The 12,025-nt window shown below is 37.0% G+C and overlaps 1 protein-coding gene across 3 annotated transcripts in view; it reads left to right on the top strand.

Moving 5' to 3' along the window:
- Positions 1 to 12,025, top strand: part of LOC135169388 (kinesin-like protein CG14535) — a 190,245-nt gene that overhangs the window by 48,381 nt on the left and 129,839 nt on the right. For all 3 annotated transcript variants that reach the window (XR_010300201.1, XM_064134346.1, XM_064134345.1), the window contains exons 4-5: positions 6,654 to 7,364; positions 8,319 to 9,118. Coding sequence is in view for 2 of the 3 variants with exons in the window: in XM_064134346.1 (XP_063990416.1) it covers positions 6,654 to 7,364; positions 8,319 to 9,118 (1,511 nt within the window). In the remaining variant the exon portion in view is untranslated. The remainder of the gene's footprint in view (positions 1 to 6,653; positions 7,365 to 8,318; positions 9,119 to 12,025) is intronic.

Raw genomic sequence — 12,025 nt, 5'->3', positions numbered from 1 at the left:
TCTCATTATCACCAAAATAGTAGTGCAACCTTCCACATTTAGCAGTGTCGCGCACAGTGGCTCACGCATGTTACCCCAGTATAATGCCCAGTGAAACACAGCAGGTGGTTCCCTCATTTTTCTCACATACCCTCTCCTCCTCTTCCACTCCAACCCCGAGGAAAAAAAAATCCCCCCCCCCTCCCTCCTACCACCATCCCCTGCCGGGCAAACATGTCAGAAGGGAATGAAAAGCCATCGCATCCTCCTGACTCATATAAAGAAGTCGTCGAGATTTCTTGCACTCATTTAAGAAAAAAAAAAAGCTGCAAAAATTAAAGAACTGAATAGCGAAGGAAAATATAAAACTGGATACATTGTAACGCGTAAATTCATGGCTGAGGAAATTCCGGATGAGAGTGACGAGGCGTATTGGAGTGTGTTGCAGTCGTTAAAAGAAATAATGAGAAGTGCCCACTTTCCATGTTTTATTTGTTAGTTTGAGGAGAAATAAAAAGAAAAAAAAAAATACTCCCAGACCTCGAGAAATTTTTCCTTTCCTCACAATGCTTCTTACTTTCTTCAGACATAATCCTCTTCACCCCCTCACCCACCCACCCTTTCCACCCTCGAGCACATCACATTCAGGGACATTAGAGGGGAAAGATATTCCGTAAAGGTCGTACCCGCCTTTTCAGCGTAACGTAATTTCGTAGTTGGTTTGGCACTGACCTCCACAACGATACGAGGGGGTTGCATCCCCAACGGAGTAGAAATATGTAAAAAGTCCGGTGAAACTGGCAGTGTCATTGTGGGATAAACAGATAGCAATGGGGCGACTGAATTGTTTTTCATTCATTAATGAGGGTTAATCGATTATAATCGATTTCTCATTTTGTTATTTTATAAAATGAGACGTGTCACGAGTGACTATTGAACAATTTTTTATGAATATCGGACTCATAAAACGGATTATTTATTACAAACGAATGAAATTTAATTCCAACGCTCGTTCGTTAACTATTAAAACATATTTATGTGTTCATAATTAAATCGACTATTATTTAATGATCAAAGAGTTTCGTTTGGAATTAATAAATCGTTTTATTGATAAATATCGAGGCCCTCGTCTGGGATTTTTAATTAATTTTCAAAGGAATCGATTTTTGGAAATATCCAGATGGGAGTCGAACCCACGTCTACTTTTTTAGGTAAATAATAATAATATAATTTTCATTATGTGAGTGAAGCAGAGATTCAGTTGAATCTAAATAAAGAAATCGACTTAGCAATAACTTCTCCGTCTTCACTCGTCAGAAATCTAATTAGCGTGAGGATTCCAGCGAGTCGGGGCGAAGGACGATGAAAAATGAAGGATATTTTCATGAAGGATAGAAGTATTGAAAGAAAATGTTGAGCCTTAAAAAACGGCTTTTACTCGTTAAAATACAATTAAAGTTACGGTGGGGTCTTGCAGTAACAGCGTCTGATTTATGAGAATATACCGGATGGATAATGGATTCGTTCCTTGAGTTAATAGTTTCTTCTACGAGTTTTAATATATTCCAGGCTGATATATCATCTTTTCTTCGATTCAACGACACAAAATATCCCTATTCATTCTCCTGAATTTAACCACCCAGTGTCACACTGGATTTCCCGTCTTCTCTCGTGATATAAAAATATAAACAAAAATGTCATTTCGTCGAAAGTCATTACCAACTCGTCGGAATTAATATTGGATGCATCAATCTTCTCTCATTCCTCTCATTGCGACTGAAGTCTCACCACTCGCGACGGTATAATACTTGAAAAGAAAAATTTTAATTACAATGCAATTTTCATTGCGGCGTTGACGCCTTTGAAATGCTGTTAAGGTTCCACTCGAATACATGAAGCAATCGTGTCCTCGAGCCTAGAGAAGTGAAGTCTCTCCCTCTCTCTCGCTCTTTCTCTCGGCTTCTCTCTCATTTCTCCCCCTTATGCTTTTGGTCGTTTTGATCCGTCAAGATTAAAGAGCCAGCGCACGCGCAACCCATCAACACTTGGTCTCTGCGTACCCCATATTCGTCATCTCGGATTTCTTTTATTATTATTTTTTTTTTTCTCATGTAGTCTCACCGCGAAACTCCCGCAGGATTGCATGGACTGATATCGTATTGGAGTGGAGGAGTGAAGGACAATTTTGTGGATTCGACGGTATTGCACTTCTTTGTTTTACAAGTCAGTCGCAATCTTTGACGAATGACGGGGAGAACGAGGCGGGAACCGATCATTTTTCACTTGCAATGTGTAATCAGGGTGGGAGAAAAATACGCGTAGCAAAATTTTGGGAGTAAATGATAGTTAACTGAATTTTAGATCGAGTTTTGCTGGAAACATTTGACTTGGGAGGATAATTTTTACGAGAAAAATAACCTTCGTCCCGCGTTTTGCCTTCTGAAGGTCTAATTTTTTACCTAAAAATTTATTCCGTTTGGGAGAATGGAAAATTTTACTTTTCAGTAATTACCCATCATGCATTATATGCATTACTTTAAGATTTCGAATAGAGGATTTATTATATTCGATAAAAATTCCCGCGGAGGACGATTTTCCGGAAATATTACGGAATTTTTTCGGAGCGTTTTCTATTTTTTGTCGAAATTTTTAGGGAAAAATTGCGATACCGTCACGTGAATTTTCCAGGTCACAAATGTAGGGATTGGTGAGGCCCATCCATTGCCATTAGTTAATATTTAATTAATTCCCTAATTTTTGAATTTTTTTGAAAAGCGATTTAAAAATTGTTTAAATCCATGAAAAGTCTCAGAAGTCGGAAAAAAAAATTTTAATCGATGTCAGAGTGTTGTGAATATTTTTGCCAAATAAAATAATTCAAATTTTTTAATTCCCATCTAACTAGTCTATCAGCTGGGATATCCCTAAATCGTTCGGAAATTTTCCACCTTTTATTTCCCACATCGTACGAAAAGAACAAAAGAAATGAAAAATTTCAGTCCTCAGTACGTGACCGGTCATGCACCACTTGCCCAGCTATTACCTTCTAAAAAAATATATCTTCCATAATGTTTTAGAAAAGTTGCACTGAAGAGAATAAAAAAAGTTCAGAGATAACCACTTCTATCGGTGGATAACTTCCCATTCCACCACTTTCCTCGCCTCACTTTTCCACGATTTTCCCCAGTTGTCTCACCCTGAGAGTCCACTTACACCCGAATAAGGATAAAAACTTTGTTCTTCCCGATGATCGGTGGTGAAGCTTTTTCATTTCACGAGACATCGAAAATTGTCACATCCCTTTCTTTCACCCTTCATCACAAATAAATCAAAATTATCCCCTGTTTTACCCCATAATCCCAACATTTCATGTTATATTTTAATTTAAAAATTGTCAAATAGGGTAGGAGGGAATGAATGAATGTCACCGATATATCACCCGTCAACAATTTTCAACCCCCTCTTGAGAATGAATGTCACGTGTGCTGGGGTGCGAGTGTAATCGCGCACCAGGTGTCTCGTAGATCTCTCCTAACGAAGGCTATTTCTCGTGTAGTTACACGTCTGGGGTTTTGTCAGATGTACATAGACTTTGCTCGTACCTTATTTTTTTTTTTTTTCAACTTTTTATCCGGAAAGAATCTCTTAACGAGGATTGAGGAACTTTGACGCTTTCATCGCCACTCAGGGACTTTTCCTTGTTAGATTGTTTGCTCCTGTCCTGTCCATCCGACTGAGGAGATTCTCGAGGAGCTTTTTTTCCTCTTTTCAAACCCCAGAGGTGACAATATCCCTGTAATGCATAGCCAACTTCCCTCTCACAGAGATAAAAAAAAAAATCCAAAAGAAAAAAACTAACAATTCCCCAGGAAATTCCCTCTCCCTAATCACCTCGTTTCATTGAATTTACCGAGTTAATTCCTTGCAATTCAGCATTAATCTATTTGCATGCTACGAGCCAAAGTACGTATCTTCTGTTAATGATGGCAAGTCAAAGACGAGAGCTCAAGATGCAATGCTCCTTTGATGGAGGATGATGTATATTGTAGTAACGAGATTGTACCGAATGCTCAGTACAACCAACAAAGATACTTGACACTAATTGATGTCAATTCGTGGTGAATAAATGTTAAAGACCATTGTGACAGGAGATTTACCAGGAGCTTTAGTCTACCTCTGATTGTTCTTCGACAATTTTTTTTTCTCTGAGCAGTTAAAAAAATGTCTATAAATCCTCCGATCAACTGTACACATGTAAATTTGTCGAGCCACGTCATTAATGACGGAAAAAAATGCAAATCCGCAATTGTATTTGTTCCGAGGATTGTCGTCTTACCCAGGAGCAGCCCTACGCAGCGGCCATTACTCCTACTTTTTTTTCACTATTTTTCTTTCCCTTTGGTCTTGTTTGTGTGACTTTTTTTTTTTATTTCTTCAAACAAGCTTGTTATTTCATTCGGTGTGTTTCACCAATTTTTATAGTATTTCAGTGCAGTAAAGAAAGAGGAAAATGTCCATCTCGTCATGTAGAATTTATCCACACAGACGGAATTCAACGTTGGAGGGAAAACTTGACGCTATACACAAGCCAAACATACGGTCTAGAAGATAAGAGTGTCCATCGGGAGCCTGCCAAGGATAACAAAGGGTTTTAAAAGGTCCTTCAGGCCAACAGCCACTGCTTTTTCGTCTTGTCGCCTTTTTCGTCCCATGTGTCTCGTCTAAACTCCACCGGTTCAACTGTATTCTTTCCCTTTAACCCCCAAGGTTCTTTTCGGGACTTACTTCCTTCAGGCAGTTGTCAATTCAGAGTGCTTCTGCTCTTGACAAAAATGTTTAAAAATTTTGGGGGAGGACATTTGAATTGGATGACTGAATAAGTCAGTGTATTTATCGTTTGATGGAGTTTGATTGAATTTAGAGGAGATGAGAGTTAGTGAAATTATTTGCAAGTTTTATTATGTGATAAGAAATCGAAAGATTTGGAAATATTTTCTATTGAGATTAAAGTAACTCTAGATTTTTAGTAAATTCAGAGATCGAAACAACACTAATTTTTAGATATCAGTCACTTGTGGAACAGTAATTTTTTTTAATGAATTTATTTATCCTTTCTCTTTAAAAAAAGTTGAAAAATTAGGACTTAACACAGTGTCTTATGGAAAAATGGACACTTTCGTTGTGATCCAAGATTAAAATTGACTTTTCGATATTTATTTATTTATCAGAAAGAAACGTTTCAAGAAAAATTCAAAAATGATTATTCATTGAGTCTATCTCATCAACAATTTCATCCCCACATTCGACAATCATCCTAACATTTTCAGTTCATGATTACCCATCTCATTCCCATTGCATTACTCTTGTCACACCTAGACAATCAACACCCCCAGCAACTTCCACCCCTCCATCCACCCAAAACTTACTCAAAGACGGATTATACCGTAGTTTGTCACTGAATTACCATATATTTAGATTTGCATATGAATGAATTTTCATGAAAAAATAAATTGAAGTATATTCCCAAGTATCGTAGATATAAATTACCCCGAAATAACGTGGATTCACTGGTGCATCGTGAGTGTACACGGCGATTTCCCCAGTGAAATTGGGTACTTTTGGCTTGCATCAGAGAGTGAGAAAATTGTGCGAGTCGTGATGATCGAAAAAAAATAAACGAGAGACTGTTGGTACCGAATGGTGGATCGTGAAAGCCATTTGGGTATCATAAATCGGTGGAGCCCCCGAGGTTCACGTGAGGTGTGAACCGGTTCCTAACGCAGTTTTGACGTTGTACAGTGTTAAGGGGCGATACAGGGGGTGGAGGGGGGGGGTGGAGGGGGAGGGGAAGGGATATGAAGTAAAACGATGAGGAGGTTATCGTGAGCCCAGAAGGCTCCATTCGCCTCCTCACCTTTATGGCATTTTCGTCGTATCGTCTTATTCCACGGGTTCTTCGCTTCAAACCCATTGCACTTCTTATCTTACACGTGTAAATTATTAATTTTTCACACAGACACACCCATTTCTTATCAATATTTAATAAATAAAAGAGGGTAATATGGAGCAGCCGGAGTTGGCAAATGAATATTTTTTCGAAAAATTTCTCTTGATTTTTCTAGAATAGGGGTATCATAAAAAATCCAACTGAATTTCTATAGCATATGGGGGAGTTTTTTTTTTGATAACAGAGTACTTGAAAATTGAGGTACATTTTTGTTGTGAACAGTTGCACGAAATTAATCTCCGAGTGACATGAATTTCCAGTGCAAATGTAATTTAAATTTACATTCACGAAAAAAGTTTTATATTCGCGGTCTGTAAAATTATGTAACAATTGTATGGCATTGCATGACACATATGTTTATTAAAATTCAGTTATAAGTATTATTTTCTCTCACATCTCTTTAAATTTACAATAAAATTCTGAAATAGTGGGGATATGGAATTTTGATATTTTAGGTAACATAATTAAGGGACAAGATGTATTGTTTGTCCTGAGGTTCCATCGAACCTTCCCTATATGGAATTTCACTAATATCGTTCGAAAAACGTCGATCATCTGCGTTATAAAATAAACAAAATGTTTTTAAAAACCGGTAGCAACAAATTTCTCCCCCAGAATGTTAAATGCAGAGTTATAATTTCCTGTTTTCTTCTTAATATTTTTTCAGATTAATATGGAAGCTGTCACATCCACGGATTATGACTCATCAAATCTGACTCGTAGTTTCAATCAAATGGGCTTCAGCACCTATAATTATCTCCAGTTTGAGGAAAAATATAAATCTCGTCAGTACCTTGAGCACCAGCGAAATCCAATCAAGTCGAGTTTCGCTAGTAGAATATTCTCCCGTCAGTCCAGCGATAGAAATGAAAAAATTGAACAAAATTATTCCAGAAGTCATTCGCAACCTGAAAAACCACATCATTTGGCGTACGATGTACGTTCAAGATCGCAGGAGTTCCGTGAACAGATGTATTACCAAGATGATGGGGCTGGTAAAGCAGAGAGTAGACATACGAAGTGTCATCGTTCAAGCAATGAGAAGAATCATGATAATACAGCCAATGTGACACAGGATAAGAAGGAATCGAAATTGGGAGGGTCGGATAAGGCTGAGAAGCGAGATAAATCGTGTGTCTCCATTCACGACAAACATAATCATGTTAGACAGGAGCTAAAGATTAATGGACAGGGCAATCAGTTGAACCGGCCAGAGCCAGTTGAGTGTCACTTACTGGGCCATCAGAGAAACGATGAACCACCGAAATATCGTCCACTTGACAGGCCACCAAAGTATCAAGAGGATGCACCGAGGACTGAACCACCTCCAAAGTATTGTGAGGTGACCAGACGTCAGGAGGACATGAAAAAATGTCAGGTGAGACATTATAAAAATAATTTTTTATAATATTTGTCAGGATAAATTCCCTCTTTCCTTGCTGTTCCAAATGGTTTTTGAATATTTTTTTTCGTGCTGTATCACCGGTATAAATTATTCACTGGAATTGTCCAGTACATTTTTTGAAATTTTTTTAAGCATTAGAGGCACATTAAATTCTGGCTTGTTGATGGTTCTGCTTATTAAAAGCTGAATTGAATCGAGTGATTGGGAATTGTAACGAGAGTAGGGCAATTTGTATCGGATTTGAATGTTGTGATCCTTTTTTGGAACTTCCAATTACCGGATAAGTCTTCTACCCATAAACTTCACTCCAAAACGCTTCGTAATGCTCCATATTCCTAACTATATTACGCAAAACTAATTTTTCTGAGAAGTACGTTTTTACTTATATGGAGAGACTCAAGAGTAAAGTATTTTGCGATCAGAAAATAACTTTCACCAAGAAATTTCACACGCAGTCAATTTCTTGACTTTCTGACAGGAAAGTCATTTTTCATACCAAATATAATTAAATTGACGCCCTCAATATTCATTCGTTTAAATTCAAAAATATTTCTCCACTAAAATAACTTCAATTGATTTGAGACCTAATTTTCTTGTCAAGAACCAATTTTCCAAATTCTTCGACAAAAATCATTATTTTTTAGTATAACATTTTTATTTCTGAACCTGAAATCCCGCACAGATCTATTGTTAACCCAAAAAATTGTCTTCGAAAGATCTTCTGAAGATTCTCCTCAAGTTTTCCGATATATCTTCTCCAGAGAATTTTTCTACTCCAAATGTAGTTCGTCTTCCAGCTCCAAGTGAATACGTTCTCCAGAAAAAATGTCTTGCTCTCCCAGTGCATGAATAACAATTCCAATTCTATCACCAAATTTTCTCAGTACAATCTCTCAAAAAACCTAAACCCATGTTTATCACCATCAGGAGGAGAAGGTACGACGACAAGTGGGGACTAGGGGCGGTAGTGGTCTCGGCGCCGAGGCGCCCACTAATCTCACCAGTATCACGCCAGCCGCGCGAGAGCCAAGAGGGACGTCAGCGTCACGCCAGCGTTCCAATCACAAACAAAACGACATTGATACCAACGATGATCAAACAATTAAAGTACCTCATCAACAATCCAGAAGTAATTTCAACGGTAGCTCCAGTACCTACGTAAGTGGTGGAGTAATTCTCGGTGTAAACAGTGCAGTCCTTGGTCCAGAAGTCATGATCGGTTGTCCTGATCCAAAATTCAAAGGTGTTGAATCTTACCTCAAGTCCGATAAACAAAAGCTCGACAAGATCAAGTGTGATACTGGAAAATTGGCTGAGAAAATTAAATCCGTGCAGGACGCCATGTACAAACCCCATGAGCCAGGTAAAACGAAGAGTCTTCATGACACTGCTATCAGCCACGTGGGCTACAAGGTTGATAATATCAAGTACTATGGTGAATTGAAGGGCTTTAAATCATACGGTGCCATTGACAAACCCCATCAATACGCGTCTTCCGATAAAGGACACTCGAGTCATGATAAATCACACGCTAGATCGTCGGTTAAATGTGAAAAAAGTGGTTACAGTGATAAGTACAGTGAAAATTACTATCATCGACCTGTCTACTTGAAATCACCGGCTCTATATCCACCTACGGTATTTCAAGAGACCAAGTATGCATACAGTGTCAATGGAGTTCCTGGAACGCCGGCGCAGGCCAGTGCTGCTGCTGCATTCTTCGCAAGGTAGGATTTCAGTTCTATTCTGTACGTTAAAATTGAGATTTTGGGACTAAATATCCAATCATAGATGCCCCTCCCCCAAGAGCAGTGTCTAATTAAAATTTTTGATTAACAAAATCCACAATTAAATATCGATATCAGAAAATCAAAGGTAAAAATGTTCAAAAAATAATAAAGAAATTGAGATCAGAGAAATGAGAATTTAATTTCGATTGAATCACGATGAGGAAACATCAGCGGATAAGAAGAGTACAGGGGGATTATCGAGAATGTTGACAAACAGAAAGAAATCGATCGATCGCGGTTGAATACAATAGAAGATTAGATGGTATCAGAATTGAATAAATGAATGGTTTTGGATATTTCGTGAAAATGTTCAATACAGAAACCGAAAAAATATTAGGATCAGCTAAATAATAATTAGAATGATTTACAAATAATTATAAATGTTTGATTATGCAGTGATGAGTACATTATACTGTATTAATTTTTTAATTATACGTAATTATTAATTATTATTATTTGAAGTTATTTTTCAAATAATAATTAAGTCAGATTTTTTTGAAAGATTTTAACGTTGAGAATCGATTGAGAGCAGTTTAATACAGTTGAAGATCAAATATTAATAAAAATACGGGGATAAATGTCTTTGGATATGTTGTAATTGTTCTTTTGATATTCGTGGACATTTTCTTTTGGATTTTCTGGTAAATGGATTATTTAAAATTGGATATTATGAACTGGATATTTTTTATTGGGTATTACCGACTGGATATTTAGACCATCTCCCATTTTATTTTCTCTGACAGTCCACTGAAAATTTTCAAAGGCCACAGAACCGCATGATAAGTTAGTGGATTGTCTGAAAAACTCGTCAGTTTTTCGCTGCAGAATGTTCCAAAAGAATCTGCAAAATTCTAAAATACTTTGAATGTTTCGGAAAATCCTGAAACACTGCGCAATCCCAGGCTCTGTCCGAATGAGCCACATTATGTTACAATAAAATCGTCTCTGGAGTTACAAAATTATTTAAATAAATCGAGTTGCGATTTTTTCCGTTTTAATTGGACGAAACCAAGTTGACTAATAGAAGTGGTCCTTTCGACCTGTAATGAGCGAAGTGAGGGACCGACCTCAGATATTATCCGAGAGCTTTCAATCCCCGGGATTTCAAACTGTTTTGGATTCTGATTAGCCGGATAGCGCGGATAGGAGTGAGGGTTTTTTCACTTAGGCGAGACGGGGGGAAAAAAAATGAAGGAATGTAGAAGAGAAGATCAAAGAGAATTTTGGTGCCGCGTCTAGCATTACCCCCGAGCTTTTTAGAATGCATAATCTGAGAAAGTGTGCGTTATGGAGTTGAAATAGCAGATATTACCGGGTCTTTTGAGGTTTAGAATAATTAAAAATTTTTGAAATAATTATTTTCATTAAGATCATATTCACTTCTCTCGTCAGATGTCATCGTCACTTTTCCTTCATAACGAGCAGTGATTTTATAAACAAATTTTCGTACCATTGACAGTTTAATTATTATCAATTCATTTGGATTTGTTCAATTATCGTTAACCTTTCGATTTTAACTCATAAAATTTTGTTATTAGTATTTTATAAAAATTATTTTCATTAAGTTCATGTTTGTTGAAAGGTTTTAATATCAGACATTTCTCCATTCATTGAAATTTCAATGCAGGTTGAAAATTCTTTGGTACGATCTTTGCATTGTCTTCATCAGTTTCCTTCAATTATCTATTGTGTTTGGAGTACGCTTCTGGAATATTAAATGAACATTGAACAAATTGGCAATCTGCTATTGGCCTGTCTAGACGCTCACCAGGCGCCACTTAATGAGCCACTGCTATTTATTTCACCATAAAATTTTTCTTTTATACCAAAACACAATGCAGTATTTGCAATAGACTTTTAATCGTGCGTACAGTCTCTACAGGATTGAAGTTGTATTTTAAATGACTTCCTGTCACCAAAATGTACAAACTCACAGTGGTATATTCCCGATGGGTTTTATTCCAGATGATATAAAATGGAAAAATAATAAAAATAGAAGAGGGAGGAAAACAAGTTGGGAAAAATGTGATGAAAAAACTTGTGAGGCTCCGGGGCAAATGTACGTACACACAAGTTGCATCGAATAAAATTGACCCGGGCTTGAGTATCCTACGACGCTTTCAAACATAAAGAATGAAAAAAAAAAATAGTAAAAATACGAGTGGATAGTGTATAAGACGAGGGTGAATTGAGGCGCGTGCGATCTACTCTCTTGGGCGAAACAGCAGGGCATATTGTTGGTCTTCGTGATTTTATGCGCCTTTTATATTGCCTTCTGCACACCGATCTTCCCCATATTCCCCCCTCCCTCCCCCCCTGCAACAACTTTTTTCTTCTCTCTCGTGGCCGTTTCTTTCTCATTTTACAAACCTTCACTACCTCCACGTGAATGTCTTCAACAGAGGGCTGACTGTTCTCTCTCGCCAGTAGTGATGTACCACCATGATTTTTCAAGAGAAAATTGAAATCTCGGGAATATTGTTGATGTAATCTTGAAAGATGTGGGATCAAGTTTTTCATTGCATAGATAAGGTTTTATCGGTACTCCACTAAAATACGAAAGGAACATCAATTTTTGAATTGTAATGATAGAATTTGCTTGGAACTAGTAACATTTTTATTCTTTTTTTTGTGAAACTAAATATTCTAGGAATTCGTCTATTTATTATTTAAAAAATTGAAACGAAGGAAAATCAATTTTTTAATTCTGAGGGTGGAATTTGCTTGGGACCAATGACGTTTTTATCCAGTTTTTTTTTATGTAACTAGACATTCCAAGAATTCGTATATTTATTATTAAAAAAATTGAAAATACGAAGAAACATTAATTTTTAATTTTGATTG

Source organism: Diachasmimorpha longicaudata, chromosome 14 (genome assembly GCF_034640455.1).
Source record: "Diachasmimorpha longicaudata isolate KC_UGA_2023 chromosome 14, iyDiaLong2, whole genome shotgun sequence".
Lineage (NCBI taxonomy): Eukaryota > Metazoa > Arthropoda > Insecta > Hymenoptera > Braconidae > Diachasmimorpha > Diachasmimorpha longicaudata.
Note: the sequence above shows the minus strand (reverse complement) of the source record. Positions and strands in the feature narration are given on the sequence as shown.